The sequence below is a fragment of the Helianthus annuus genome, chromosome 17 (genome assembly GCF_002127325.2).
Source record: "Helianthus annuus cultivar XRQ/B chromosome 17, HanXRQr2.0-SUNRISE, whole genome shotgun sequence".
NCBI lineage: Eukaryota > Viridiplantae > Streptophyta > Magnoliopsida > Asterales > Asteraceae > Helianthus > Helianthus annuus.
The window spans coordinates 120,490,504-120,507,254 of NC_035449.2; the positions used below are offsets into that span (position 1 = coordinate 120,490,504).

At 38.9% G+C, this 16,751-nt stretch overlaps 1 protein-coding gene across 1 annotated transcript; it reads left to right on the plus strand.

The window, feature by feature from the left end:
* Positions 1-10,409: 10,409 nt before the first annotated feature.
* On the plus strand, positions 10,410-16,519 carry LOC110926305 (ras-related protein YPT3). The gene is made up of 2 exons (XM_022170055.2): positions 10,410-10,786; positions 15,892-16,519. The coding sequence occupies exons 1-2, from the start codon at positions 10,566-10,568 to the stop codon at positions 16,325-16,327; spliced, it is 657 nt and encodes a 218-aa protein (XP_022025747.1). The 5' UTR covers positions 10,410-10,565; the 3' UTR covers positions 16,328-16,519.
* The last annotated feature ends 232 nt before the right edge of the window (positions 16,520-16,751 follow it).

Sequence of the window (16,751 nt, forward strand, 5' to 3'; positions counted from 1 at the left end):
CTCACGAATGCACCGGCTGCGTTCATGGATCTCATGAATCGCGTCTGCAAGCCGTACTTGGACAAATTCGTCATAGTCTTCATCGACGATATCCTTATCTATTCCAAGAACCAAGCTGACCACGAGAAGCACCTCCGTTGCATTCTCGAATTACTACAGCGTGAGAAACTCTACGCCAAATTCTCAAAGTGTGAATTCTGGCTACGAGAGGTTCAGTTTTTAGGACACGTTGTGAGTGAGCGTGGTATCCAAGTGGATCCCGCTAAGGTAGAGGCGGTTATGAACTGGCAAGAGCCAAAGACGCCTACCGAAATCCGTAGCTTCCTGGGGTTAGCAGGATACTACCGGAGATTTATTGAAAACTTTTCGAGGATTGCTGCGCCCTTGACTTCCCTAACCAAGAAGAAAGAAAAGTACATTTGGGGCCCAAAGCAGCAAGAGTCCTTCGAAATACTGAAGCAAAAGCTAAGCAACGCACCTGTGTTGACATTACCGGAAGGTACAGAAGAATTCGTAGTTTACTGCGATGCATCACACACAGGCATGGGGTGTGTGCTTATGCAGAAGGGCAAGGTTATTGCCTACGCTTCACGGTAATTAAAGGTGCACGAAAAGAATTACACCACCCATGATTTGGAGTTGGGTGCCGTTGTATTTGCACTGAAGTTGTGGAGACATTACCTTTATGGTATTAAATTTGTGATTTATTCTGATCACAAAAGCCTCCAGCACCTGTTCAACCAGAAGGAGTTGAACATGAGGCAGCGCCGCTGGATGGAGACCCTGAATGACTACGATTGCGAGATCAGGTACCATCCCGGCAAGGCGAATGTAGTCGCCGATGCCTTGAGCAGAAAGGAAAGGGTAAAACCCATTCGAATCAATGCCAAGAGCATTGAAGTCAAGAACAATTTAATTGAAAGGATTTTGGCTGCACAGCGAGAGGCTGTGTTGGAAGCTAATTATCCTAATGAAAAGTTAGGAGTAACTGAGGAGCAGTTGACTCTTAGCAAGGATGGAATCTTGAGGCTAAACGGACGTATATGGGTTCCGATTTATGGAGGACTACGAGATGTTGTTCTCCAGGAAGCCCATAGTTCCAAATACTCAGTTCATCCTGGTGCTGATAAGATGTACCAAGACTTAAAGGCAAATTATTGGTGGATAGGCTTGAAAAAGTCTGTAGCCGCCCATGTAACAAAGTGCTTGACTTGTGCTCAAGTCAAAGCCGAGCACCAAAAGCCGTCTGGCTTACTACAACAGCCTGAACTTCCCGAGTGGAAGTGGGAATGCGTAACTATGGACTTCATAACCAAGTTACCCAAAACCAGGAAAGGAAACGATACAATATGGGTCATAGTCGATAGGCTGACTAAATCAGCTCATTTTCTACCCATCAAGGAGACGTATAGCTCCGATATGTTAGCCCAACTTTATGTTGATAAGATTGTATCCTTACACGGCATACCTGTGACTATTATCTCGGACAGGGATACCAGGTACACGTCTCATTTCTGGAAGAGTTTCCAGCAATCTTTAGGCACGCGTCTAAACTTTAGTACGGCTTACCATCCACAGACGGACGGTCAAAGTGAGCGTACTATCCAAACGCTAGAAGACATGCTTCGTGCATGTGCGATCGATTTAGGTGGTAACTGGGATAAAAACCTACCCCTGATCGAATTCTCCTACAATAATAGCTACCACACCAGCATAAAGGCTGCGCCTTTCGAGGCATTATATGGTAGGAAATGTAGATCGCCTGTTTGTTGGGCGGAAGTGGGAGAGGTCCAATTATCAGGACCAGAGATTGTTTTCCAGACAACGGACAAGATTGTCCAGATCCGGGAACGTCTCAAGGCTGCCCGTGATAGGCAGAAAAGCTACGCTGATCCAAAACGTAAGGATCTTCACTTCGAAGTAGGTGAAAAAGTGTTGCTTAAGGTATCACCCTGGAAGGGGGTGATGCGTTTCGGCAAGAAAGGCAAACTGAGTCCGAGATACATAGGACCTTTTGAGGTCATTGAACGAGTAGGATCAGTCGCCTATAAGTTGAACTTGCCTGAAGAGCTCAATGGAATTCACAACGTGTTCCACATCTGCAATCTCAAAAAGTGCTTCGCCGATGAATCATTGGTGATTCCACACACAGATGTGCATATAGATGAGAGCTTAAAATTCATAGAAAAACCTTTGTCGATTGAGGATCGACAGGTAAAGAAGCTTCGCAGAAAGCACGTACCGATTGTAAAAGTCAAATGGGATGCTCGTAGAGGTCCTGAATATACGTGGGAAGTCGAAGCTACAATGAAAGAAAAGTACCCCTATTTATTTGAGTAAATCTCGGGTCGAGATTTATTTTAAGGGGGTGAGGATGTAACACCTCGAATTTTTGTGTCCAATGATGTGTTAACACGTGTCATTTGATTACACGTGGCATCCATAATAAATAAAGGACTAATTTTGACAAACCTTGAAAGTATATAAATTCGAGGGTTATAAATGTCAACAAGGGTAAATATACTGTATAATAACCCTAAATAAATGCTTGTACCTTCAAATGAATAAATCATAAATCGTACGGAAGCGAAACGCGGAAGAAAGTGAGAGATTACGAGCTACAGGGGTTAACTGTGTCAACATGTTTAATATTACCTCTGAGTGACCCTTTAACGTTCCCAAAGCTTCGTAACAGTATTATACGCTCACTAGAATATACTGTATAAATTCCGCGAAGTTCCGTTTTAAAACGAAAGAGTTATACTCGAATTCGTATGAGAAGGGTTAAAAGCGTCAATAACAGAAGTTAAGGCTTTCTGAATAATAAATAAATAAACCGGGGACTTAACAACGCGGGTAAATAACACGAGGTCCTTAATTGTAATTAACCGAGGGCCAAACCGCAAAGTTACCCCTTCAAACCCGAAAGGTCAGGTAAATCATTACGAAAGATTTCGTTATTAATTACCAGATTCTGTAATCATTTCAAAAGATTTAGAAATTCTGGAAATCTAACCTCTCGCGGCCCGCGTGAGGTTTAGACATAAGTTGAGGCGGGCCGCGAGCCACCTCAATTACGCGTCTGAGTTCTTAAACTCAGGCGGCCCGCGTGAAAGTAGCATGGAATGTCCATGCGGGCCGCGTGGGACGCCCAGATGCAGAAACATTGTAACTACTTGACCTTTGGACCCTTTGAACGACCAACAACCAATTAATGGGGCATGGGCACTCTATGCTCGACCCATAACACTTAGGGGACATCTACCCATCATCCACACTTAGTGTAGCATGAGTTGTAATGATCTTAGAGCCTAAGTTTCACTATAAATAGCCACATTGGCTCATAACAATTCACACAACACAAATCAACTTCTCTGGTCATTCTAAAGAAGCTCCAAGCATCTTTCTCTGTTCTATAAGCAAGAACACACTTCTGTAAGTCGTTCATACTCATTTTGGTCCTGCATTTCCATAGTTATAGCTCATAAACGCAACCGTCGTAACTAACGGTTGTCATTACAATAACTTGCAAATGGTTCAGTCTTATGACGGATCAAAAGTAGTTTTGAGTAGGTAATTATGTGGGTAATAAACCTCTAAAAAGGTTCCCCCTGATCACCGCTCTAACTATGTCAAATATCGAGTCAAACGTGCGGTTAAAAAGTCAACAGAAAGCTATTTTAGCGATTTATGCATAATCTGTAATGTATATGTTATGAAACCTGTTTTGACACTTATAAAATATGATATTAAGTATATAAACTTGCTTGCGCTCGTTTGAATCGATCATTTGCTATATTGAACCGGTTCGGAGCCGAATGTCGCAAAAGTTTGACTTTTGCTTTGACTTCAGTTCTGACCCGTTTTAGTGAGGTATAAATATACCTTAGGACTCTCTTAGGACCAGGTCACATGTTGGTATAAACCTCTGTGGTCGGTTCATGAGTTATCCGAGTCTTTTGCGCAATTCCGTCATTCGCCTAAAAGTTGACCGTAACGGCCTTTTAAAATTAAAACGAGTATTTCGGACACGTGAATGGACCAAAACCTTGCTTATTAAATTATAAGCATGTCCTTAAAGTTTCACATCAATCCGAGGTCTAGAATGAGAGTTATGCTAATTAGCGCAATTTAAATAAACTTTTGTAATAAACGGCGCAATTAGCATAACACCTATCTAAACCAAGATTCCGTCACCAAAACTTTTACCCACTGTATTAAAATAATATTTTGGGAATTTTAAAGATTTTTAATAATTTTTACCTCGCTCATAACCTACGGTTATGGCTACGGTTCGGTAAATACCGAATATGCCCTTTTCGGCCAAAACATGAGTTCTACAAGGTCTTTTGACCCGATTCCAGTTGCTACTGATTTTAAATAATAAATAAAGTATTTTAAGCTTTATAAGCTGTTCAGGAAACTCAGATTTCCTGTAGAACTCGAAAAGCCTTTTTAAAAGTCTTTAAAATGACCGAAAAGCCCCTACGAGGCATAATATTAACTTAAACTCGTTACGGGCGTCACGGAAGGTATCCTACTGATACCACAACCCAATTAAGGCATATTGACTTAGGAAATAAGCGTACGACTCTCATAGTTAACCGTTTCGCCTATTGCGCGCACGGTTCGGCTTATGAAACTAGTTTTCATAAATTAACCGATACGGGTCAAATTATATTATTTGAACCCCAAAATCTAGAGTGTGAACCATTAATCCATATAGAACAAGTCTCTGAACTTGTTGGGTCAGAATCACACTCCATTCTCGGTTTTCGCCTTTTCGCGCGATTAAACCATATCTATATATATCGGAACCAACCGGTCTAGGCTACGGCCATTATAACGACTCGTTAGGATTCTAAGAGGTTAATTAAAACCTTCGTTCCAGATTAGGAGCCCCAGTAAAAGCTATCGGTGATTTAATCCAAATTAAGGAAATATACTTGCAAAGGTAAATACTTTAACTTATTTCCCCTATATGGGCTTGGGTTACGGTATATTAATACCGCTTGATTGAGCATTATATTCTTCCATCGCTTAGGTGGTTAATTAAATAATATGATCGGCTCATTTAAACAGTTTTGTTGCTTATAAGCCTTTGGGGGGTTTAATGACCGTTGTCCCGGATATCCTTGGCATCATTTTACGAAATGGCCACGACCATCGACATCCCGGTGTAGGCGTACACCCGGTATAAAGTGTCGACATTAAGTTAAAAGACGTAGCCGTTGGTTTTTATACTACGGTTTTACGCAAACGTGGTGTGTCTATAAATCTTTAACCCGGCACGACCCGGGCTACTGAACGCATAAAAGAACATGTAAAACGTTCACAAGATTTTATTATAATTTTCCCAAGTTATAAAAGAGTTTGTGCCTTGTGCATTCAAATCAATTTTAATAAACATTTTCAAATGTGTCAGTTGAATGTATTTACCAGTGTAAACTGACGTATTTTCCCCAAAAAGATTAAGTGCAGGTACCTAAACGTAAATTGGCTGGTATTAGCTCCCTAGCGTCGTGATAAGTCTCGCAAGCTTGATTGCAGCATCTGATGGAACAATACTTTATGTTTATTTACGATCCACTGTGGATATATTCAACCCCTGTAATACATTTGATATTACAACCAGAGGTTGAAGTTTATATATTTATCTTATGCTTCCGCTGTGCATTATATAATTGTGTGGTTTGACTATATTGTTGCCAACATCGTCACGGTAATCCCCCACCGGGCCCACCGGTGAGACACGTGGAAATCGGGGTGTGACATGAGCATACAAGTTTGATAATAGCATAATAGAGTTCGAAATAGTTTACGCATAACCAGCACGTACACAGAGGAAAACGAAGCATGTTAATTATCGACATGGATCTATCCATACCAATGACTGCGGGTTGACTGCCCGAGGCAGTTCGCAATACATGATTACCACCGTAATCCATGCTAGTAATTGTCCTTAACAACCCCCGTGTGAACGGGTGCTAAGTCCAAACTATAGTACTATCGTCGTTAAGGCAGGTAGACAGCATTCCACGTGTAAACATAACAACAAGCATTCATTTAGTCACGTAATACATACGGTAACGGTTAGCGTTTAAAATGTTGCGTAGTGTGTTCGATGTGATTTCGTATAAGTTACGTATGTAACACCCAAAAGTGCTGAAAGCAAAAAGGGATCAAGTATACTCACAGCGGTTGATGGATTGAAGGGAGCGCTTGAGAGTAGGGTTAGCTTGAATAGTTTGATAGCATAACGATAAGCAACGTGTAAAACGGAATCAAGTGTCGGAGAGTTGGACAGCTGGTCCATCGGACGGTAGTCCGATCGGACGGCTGACTGTTCGGTTGACAGTCCGTTCGGACATTTGTCCGGTCGGTCGATAGGCCGATCGGATGGCTGTTCGAGTGGATTGTTTCTTCCTTGGAGAAGGATGTGTTTGTGTATGATGGTTTTGACTTTTGAAGTTTTCGTTGTAGCATCGGAAAACATTGAAGTATCCTTACCTTTCAGGTCGGTCGATCAGACGGTCGTTCGATCGGCCGGCAACCCGATCGGTTAGGTACTTCAGCAAACAAGTCCTCAGCAGGGTGTCACCTGATCGGACAGCTGTTCGATCGGGCGGCACTCCAAGCGCGTCGAACATGTTGAAAAATCGATTAAGTGTTGAAGCATAGTATCTCATGATCCGAAGAGTAATCCAATCGGACGGTAGTCCGATCGAACAACAGTTCATTCAATACTAGACTTCAAAAGAATAAACTGATTAAGTGTGGGATCATCTGCTAGCCGATCGGCTGGCCGGTCGATCGGCTGACTGTCCGATCGACTGGCTGTCCGTTCGGACAGCAGTCCGATCGGTCAGCATCCTGACCTGGTCGGCCTGTTCGTCTAACACTTGGCTGTTCTGATTTGTTTGTCGTTTTATTGAGGTATTTTGAAAACGAGTTGAACAATAGAGAACTCGTCTTTACTTGGTTCTCCTGATCGGACAGGAATCACCCAACCTGGTCAGTGAACTGTTCAGGACGGTTGTTTGACATTTAACCCGAAATCGGTGAACCTCGTGGATAGAATCCGGATCTTGAGCCATGCAACCATCGGAGTGATTTGTAGGCTCCGTTTCTATCGATTTTGAAGGCATCGAGTGTAAAAGAGTTGAAAGAAAGTTGGAAAACCATCTTTCAATCCTTTTTTTTAGCGTGTAATTGTTTAGATCTATGAAAGATTTTTGTTTGTTTATGTGGAAATCGGCTAGATCCAAGTGATTCTTGGTGGATTGAGGCCAAAACATGAAGTTCTCAAGAACCCATGATGACATCATCCTAGAACACTTGATTCTTGATGATTTCACGGTTAAAAGTTAAGATTTGAAAGATAGAAAGGTGTAGGAGTGCGTGTAGATTAAGAAAGTACAAGATTTAGGATGAGATCTTACCGGAATCGAGAGAAATCTGAGAAAAGCAGGGGAGCACGAGCTGGTCGGACAGAGGTTTCGAAAAGTAGAAAGTTTGAGAGTGACAAGGGGTATTTATAGGATGCCAAATAAGGAAAGTGTTGGACGATCGGCCACGCAGCTCGATCGGACAGCAGTCCGATCGGCTGGCTGTTCGATCGGCTGGTAGCCTGATCGATCAGCTGCACGATTCGAGTGTTCGGTGCGACAATTTTTGATATTTCGATTTCGATTGCGATTGATGAGAATACGATAGAGTTTCTTATTCAAATTACTTTTAATCCCAACTACTATATCAACATACAAGCATCTATATCTCGCACTGTCTCTTCTCCACCAATTATTATAATTCGATTTCGATTGAGTTCGATTGGGTTTCGATTTCGATTCGAGTTTCGATTGATTACCACACATAACATAAAGTAAACATGCACAAGCAACACATAAGGTGCACACACACGTATAATAACAACCAAAATTCGTGCAATTTGAGTTTCGAGTTCGATGATGATTAGATTAGTTCGATTATTAATTAATTGACTTTATCGCATTGTTACTTCCTATTATTCACAGTCGTAAAGCGGTTCGCATTGATAAATAAACTTCGATTACTTCGATTGTAATTGATTACTCCACATAATACAACTAACGTAAACATAAAATAGACTAACTATCGTCAAAGAAGTCAAACATGGATTGAGCAAAGAGAGATAGATCGCAATTAGCGACCTTTTCTTCCTTTGACTTGAATCTTGACTTTGACTTTGACTTTCGTAAACACAGGGTGTTACATCAGAAAACCCGGGATTGGGTAAATGGGTCGTAGATATGAGATGACAATAAAACAAGATGTTGAACTTGTAAACAAACGGGTCAAAATAAAGCAAACGTAAACCGGGTAACGGGAGCGTAAACTATATGAATAATGGATCCGGGTAATGGATGATAGCTTAGACATGTTAAGAAACGAACCCCAAGCGATTAAAATGAGTTTGGATAGGTTTGGATGTAAATTGGGTGAAAAATAAACGTGCAGAGTTGACACGGCCGGGTGACCTTTTGACACGGCCAGGTGAAGGGGTTGTGAAAAATACATGTTTAGCTGACACGGCCGGGTGAAAGGGCTGAAAACAAAAAATATAATTTCTTGTGTTTAATTATTTTGTTCAAATGCTTTGATTTCTAATCGTTTAAATGAAATTGTATGATAGGTAAAGATGCACTTTAGACCTCGGAGGATGATCAAGCCATGTCAAGAACCGAACACACCAAACAAAGCTTCCGCATTTTGTCTATTTTGTTTTAGTGACATGTAAACACTTAAATTATGTTTTGAAAGTTTATCTAGTAGGATCTAAACTTGAATCTTATGATCAAGTATGATCTTAAAACTAAAAAGATTTTTGTAAACTCGGAATTTTTGCACCAAATGCATGTTATATTTCTGTCCTTTAAAGATGGGTGTTACATTTCGGTATCGGTACCAAGTTTACACAAAATTCGGGATCGGTATTTTTCAGGATCGGGACGGTATCAGTATTTGCTCATCCCTAGTGCCCAGGCATTTGTTGTTAAAATAAAAGCAATAATCATCAGTGGCGGACCCATGAATTAGTTGTTGGGGGTGCGGATAAGTGGTTCACGCATATTTTCAGAGGGTGTGGTCGGGTTTTTTGCCTAAAAAATACACTAACTTTTTTCCAAGGGGTGCGCCCGTACACCCTGAACTTCACCTAGGTCCACCCTTGATAATCAATGAGATAGTGGTCTATTATCAAAGATGAAACCTTTACACCCTTTACAGTGTGTTCCCGAGTTTCATTTAACGATAGAAGAGAAAGGAAGGGGAATTATAAGGGAATGGAAAGGAAAAGATGTGATTATATTCGTGTTCCCGAGTTTAATGAAAAGAAAAGGAAATGATAAGAAATTAAACAGTTTATGTGTTCCCGAGTTGGGAGGAAAAGAAAAGAAAGTTTATTTATAATGAATTAGAGGCTACTTTAGGAAATATAAAAAATTCTGAGATTCATAATAATCTCTTCTCACCAAATCTCTCCAAATTGGGATGATGAATATTTGCATTAATCATCCCCTTGTTTCCTTTCTTTTCTCACCACTTCCCTTCCTAAAAAAATCTCTGGAACATATTTTTTACTCTCTTCCTTTTAATTCCTTCCTCTTCCCTTGTTAAATGAAACTCGGGAACATAGTGACTTTACATGAGATTGAGACGGGAAGATATTGTGTTCAAGTGCGAAATGCATGATTATTCGCCTTAAAAAAAGAAAAAAGAGAAAAAATTAGTCATACCGGATTAGGATCAAATACAAAGGATCCTAATTGTAAGAAGTGTAAGAAGGATTTATAGAGTGACACGTGTCCAATAACCTAAAAAAACCCACTACACAAAAAACCCCACTACAAAAAAAAAAAAAAAAAACCTTAAATATCCACCACCACCAAAAACCTAAACCCCCACCCCCCCATCACCCACCCAAAAAAAAAAATTTTTTTTTTGCCGAGAGGGGGGAGGGGGGTTTAGGTTTTTGGGTGGGGGTGGGTGTGTAGTTTTTTTTAGATTTTTTTTTAGGTTTTTGGGGGGTTGGGGGGGGGGGGGGGTTAGGTTTTTGGGGGGTGGGTGGGGGGTTAGGTTTTTTTGGGGGGTTTTTTTGGTGAGGTATAGTTTTTTTTTTTTTTTTGTTTTTTTTGCCGGGGGGTGGGGGGTGGGGTGAGGGGGGGTTTAGGTTTTTGGGTGGGGGGGGGGTTAGGTTTTTGGGTGGTGGTGGGGTGGGGTGGGGGTGGGTGGGTGGGTGTTTAGGATTTTGGTGGTGATGTAGTGGGTTTAGTTTTAGGTTATTGGACAATTGTCACTCTATAAATCCTTCTTACACTTCTTACAATTAGAAGCCTTTGTAGAATAACTTAACCCTAGTAATACCTACCCGACCCAAACGATAATGGGTAGGCATTAGGCAATGAGTGGGTGGAGCCGTGGAGGTTAAACTCGTAACTTCACACACCACCTTGATCGCCCCCGCATCTCGCCACACCACGACAACAGTCGCTGCCATTTCCAGAACATACAAACTTACTTTCAAAAAGATGTCTGCGTATAGAGGCGAAGATGAGTATGATTACTTGTTCAAATTGGTTCTAATCGGTGATTCTGGTGTGGGTAAATCCAATCTTCTTTCAAGATTCACCAGAAACGAGTTCAATCTAGAAACCAAATCAACTATTGGCGTCGAGTTCGCTACCCGCAGCCTTAATGTTGATGGGAAGGTCATCAAGGCCCAGATTTGGGACACTGCTGGTCAAGAAAGGTCAACCCCTTTTCTTTTTACTTAAAATAATTCATACCCATTCTTAATCTTTATCATTTTGGTAGGTAAATCATGTTGCTTTATTGCTAGTTGCTCATACGGGTTTTTTGGGTTTTAGGGCTTGTTTGTGATATTTTGGTTTGGTTTTGTGTTGTTTGGATTTAGGTTTGATTTGGTTTGTGATTTTATGTTGGGAGTTGTATAATAGCTTTATTTTAGTTGTGGAAATTGAAGTGAGGTAAGGCAAGTGTAAGTGTCCTTGCTGGTTCTTGACTTGGTCAACGAGTCATGATCTGTCTTTTAAAGTGGTTAGAAACCGTTGTATTATTACACGGGTTGGATACAAGAAATATTAAATAGTTAGTAATGTAGATTTGGGAATTACAAAACGATGTTTTGAGATAAAATATGTTGGGAAAAAGAGTCTTTAGGCTCACAGAAGTGTGACACGTGGCACAAACGATGAAAATTATGTGTGATGATCAAACAAAAAATAGGCTTTTGTTACACAATGAATGATGTTTTTTGGGTCGGGGACACACGAGAATTGGACCCGTTGGGTGGGTCGGAAATCATGTTATGGGTATATGGTGTATGTGCTTGGTGACTGAAATATCCCGGTATATAATGGTGGATTGAGTATATTTTATTAGGGTATGCAATACCGTAACGAATGTTTAAAGGGGTGCATATAGTAATCTGAGGGGTATGCTCACCTGGCCATGTAGGGTCGTGTCACATGTGTGCAGATAATGGATGCAGGTTATTTTTCTTTGGTGTTTTAAAGATCGTTTTAATTTCTAGACTTCTAGTAACTTCATCTTTTAGTGTCACATGATATTTTTTGACTTCAAAGTTGATTTGGAAGTCAAAGTTTTTAACAAAAATAGTTAGCTACTTATATAACAAGTACTATGAGTTACCACAGATATTATCATAATATCATTGCTTGACATTAAAAATCTTAATTTGGATCTTTCTTAGCATCAAAGGGAGAATTATTGTTATATGGTGTTAAAATGGGGACCGTGGGAAAAGTTTAGTAAAAAGGTGGGCAAAAACATCTTTTAAAAGAAGAACCACTTCTATAAATAAAGAATTGGCTTTAAAATAATTGCATGCATAACCATTATTTACTTAAGTTTTAATCACATAAAAACTTGTTACTCGATTAAACGCTAAATGGTAACGATCTTTCTGATATGTTGAGTGGTCTATGTAGAGTTATCCTAGTTATACAGTTGAGTCATGTGCTTAAGGTTAGGGACTTAGGGTTAGTTGGGTAATTTTACACTTATATTAATAATATGTTTAAATGCACACCCAAACATCGGGCTGCAAACGAACCGAACGAACACGAACTAGACCTTGTTCGTGTTCGTTTGTTAAAGAATTTATGTGTTCACGAACGGTTCATTAACACTTACCGAACGAGATTTTATGTTCGTGTTCGTTTGTGTTTGTTTGTTAATGTTAGACAACGAATGAAAACGAACGTTGATGAATACAAATGGAAATAAACAAACACAAACACGCGTTCGTGATAGATCATATAAGACACTAACACTTATTAAATATTTTATTTGTCGGGATCTTGTAATATTTAAATAATATATAAGAACAAAACACTAATGAACTATCGAACACGTTACCGAACGTTCACGAACATAAATGAACGAACACGACCTTTGTTCATGTTTACGAACGAAATTTCTTGTTCGTGTTCGTTTGTTTAATAAGCGAACGAACGAACACAAACGAACTTCCCGCCGGACGGTCACGAACTGTTTGCCGAACGTTTGGTTTGTTTACAACCCTACCCAAACACACCCTCAATCTCATTTTTGAAAAGTCATTTAATACTATCATTTGAATTTCAAATATAAAATGGTTGACGTTAAGATGAATTAACAGTTTCCATTAGCGACGATATTTAAACACATGTAACATGATGCGAGTCAAAATCAAAATAAACTTTTTCAAAGAACAGATGTACTGTTATGCTATCTTAAATTTCGATCACAATTTTATAAGTAGAAAAGACTTAAAAGCTAAAAGGTTAAAAAAGAAATCTAAAAAAAAGTAAAACTGATACTGATATCTCAAAAATTAAGATTTAATTCTTATCAAGATCAACAATCTGTCAATGTTATTGAGGAAAAAAACAATATATGGATCAACTTATTTATGGAGTGGCTCAAAAGTCGTTTCTCATGCTTTTGAGAAATCTGTTCAGTAGTGCTTTTTATCATCTTGTGTTGTGTTACTTTACCCAAAAAATGTTCTTGCTCTATATATGTTGCCTGTTCATGAAAATACCAAGAAATGGATGTTTTTATCTAGGTAATAAAGTGGTATAGATGCAAACAGAGGTCATTGTGGTCATCTACGACCGTCATAGGTTTTTTTTTTTTTTTTTTTTTTTGTCAAAATGATTAAAATTTGTTTCTAGTACTCTACCAATTTTTGCATCATGAAAAGATATGATTGATTGCATACATAGCATCAATGTTGTATGATTGGTTTGCTTATGTGACACCGATAGATAACTACTAGCATACTATGAGACATGACACTTTTTGCATTGACAATTGCTGTATCTAAATTTAGCCATTATAGCACACCCACCCACCCACCCACACAATACACATGTATGTATGTGTGTGTGTAGTTGCATGTTGGTCATTGTCACTTTTCTCTTACGCTTTCCCCACTCAAGAATAAAGGTGTGATAATTGTAGTGACAGAGGAAAGTGAAAAATTAGGAGTAACTAAATTCTAATAATAGTATTACTCTAATAGATATATTATAGTATCAAGGGCCAATGTTGTACAAGGCGCTAGTCGGGCGGTGAGGGGGTTAAATGTTAAAATACCTAAACTTAAATGTTAAAATAGGTTTATAACTAAAATTTAGGCTTTAAACCATGGGCCAGGTTTCAAAAATTGGGTTTATTGAGTCAAAAAACATGGGCCTGATTAGTCCGATTTTGACCGACTTTTACCGATTTTGTCCGACTTTTACCGACTTTGACCGATTTTGACCATAACCGATTTTTTTGACCGACTAGCTTAAATTTAGGCAGTAACCCAGACAAGGGCTATAGTACTGGATATTAAGTTTAAGAAGATCGTTTTTTGTGATGTGTGGCACCGATAAAGGTTTAAATTTTCAGAAATCAGAAATGAGGGGTGTCACACTACAATTTTTTTGGTGTAATGAAAATGAATTAGCAGATGGGTAGAGATGATCCATGTAATGTCACCATCAAGTACGTTGGTCAGGTAGGAAAATGAGTCGGGTTGGGTTGGTCGACCAACACTTCTCGTCCTTTATTATTTTGTTTATTGAATTTAAGTATTTTGCATGGTTAACAAAACCATATTAATACAAAAAGAGTTATAATCTGATTGACCCGTTGGGTAAACAAGCAAAATCGATGTTCCATTGTCTCCAAGTATGAAAGACACTAGTGAAAAAATTTTGGTCAGAGAAGAATCTGAGTCAACTACACCATTCTACATAGAGGTATAGGCACAAATATGTTCATGGACAATGCTACCGAAAGCCATATAATTCATAGTTGTTGATCGCGAATAGCGACAAATAGCAATAAGGTACCTATATGCGACATGGCGAATAGCGATAAATAGCGGACGTTATTTTATAAATAGCAATACACTAGATTTTTTTTCTAAACTGTATATGTATATTATATCAAAATACCTTGGTATATACGCTATTTTACATATATATTTAACAAAACCTAATATCCAGCTATTTTATAGCTATAGTTAATTGCTATTTATATTAAAAAAACAAAAAAAGAATTAAAGGTCGCTATCTATCGATACAGATCATATTGCGAGCATGGACCTATACACGACGCTATTCGCTATAGCGACCGTAGCGATCACTATTGACAGCTATGCCATATATATATATATATATATATATATATATATATATATAAAATGCTTTTAGTATCATTACTCCTAAGGGTTTTAGGGTAAGTTAGAACATAAGCTCAAAACTGTCATATCCTTGAACAAGTTTTACTTCTAGACTTTAGTAAATAGGATATAGTAGCACGAGGATAGTCGTCAAAGACTTTGAAAATATATATGCGAGCAATAGGAGAGTGAGTAAAGGAAAGGAAAGTACACCATCTGCTTGATAAGTTCAAGGCTTCTGTAACTTGTGTTGTTAAATTGCATAAACACAGCAAGTTGTTTTATAAATTCCAAAATTATTAACTAACATTGCAAGAAATCAGCAATTGATCAAACTATCATAAGATTATGAAGAAAGTTGTGTGTAGAGTAAGATGTGTATACAATCGACTAGGTTCTTAGATGGTCATCGATGATAAGGATATCGAAAGGACTATGTTATGTCAAACGAACAACTGCAGAAATGCAAAGAGCAATACTATGGTTGTAAATAAAGCTTATTTGGCTGTACATTGCGCTTTTTAAGTCAAGCTAGAAAGCTATGTTTTCTTTCGTCCAAACCAATGCAGCCCTAGTGGATTTCTGTCTTGTTTCAAAAGTCTTGAAAGCTTGGTTTAAAAGGTGCGCTTGTGGTGCGAGGCGCTGAGGAAAATGCATTAAGGGCAAAAAGGTGGTTTATATGTAAAAGCACGAGGGATGAAGAAATTATGAAAGGTTTACTAGATAAGTAGGTTTATACGTAAAACAAATGAGAGATATACAACCTAGAAGAGCCGAAAAAGTGGGAAAGAGTTACCTTGCATAATGACCTTTCATAATGTATGGCACATGAAGTGACAATTAACAGGGGTGAAGGTACACGACATAGAGCTCACATTGAGTATACATTCTTGATATTTGCAGTATTGAGAGTCGTGTAGTAGAAACTAAACGGGTCATGGTCTTGGTTACGATTTAGGTTCTTTCTTGGAGGGTGAAGTTCCATATTTAAAGTGACCCATCCAAGAAGACACTAAGCTCTCTTTATTCTTATTATTATGACATCTCGTCCGACGTTTCCAGTTACTACAGTTTAGTCATTATCTTTATGTCTAAGATAAAATTTTGGTTTTTGTTTCATAATAATCTACATACACATATTTTCCTTACAGGTATCGAGCGATCACAAGTGCTTACTACCGAGGAGCGGTTGGTGCTCTGCTAGTATACGATGTAACCCGTCATGCTACTTTTGAGAGCATCGAGAGGTGGTTGAAAGAGTTGAGAGACCACACCGACCCAAACATTGTTGTGATGCTAATCGGCAACAAATCAGACCTCCGTCACCTACTTGCTGTGTCTACCGAAGATGGGAAGGCATTAGCCGAAAAAGAGTCCCTCTATTTCATGGAGACTTCTGCATTGGAAGCAACCAATGTTGAAAATGCTTTTAGTGAAGTGATTACACAGATTTACCGAATTGTGAGCAAGAAAGCGGTTGAAGCTGGAGACGAGGGTGCTTCTGCATCGGTTCCTTCAAAAGGAGCAACGATCGATGTCACGGATGCATCGTCGGGTGGTAAAGGGTTCGGGTGTTGCTCGAATTAGGTGTTGGTTTGTATTGTCTTCAGTCTTGTTCTGCATCAAGGAGTGTTTGAGAATCTTGAGCAGGTCAAAGGGGTGTGTGATAGTTTAAGATTTATGAACGGGTCTTGATCTAGAATGTGAAATATATTGAACTTGACTATTTATTTTTAATTTCGATTTAAGTTAAGAATTAAGAATAGGTCGTTTGTGTTATGTTCTATCTATATGGTTGGTGTACTTGGTAAAATGGAAAATGCTAAAATGATTATAGATTTAAAAGCTTAAATCAAGCCATGTATAAATAGGTTGAGCCTATAATTAAACTCGTGTAATAGACAATGGCAAGCCCAAGCTTTGTATAACGAGCCCAGCCCGGCTTAATTACGCATCCATCATAAACGAACTCATTAGTTATATAGACAACTAGGTTATCACCCGTGAATAC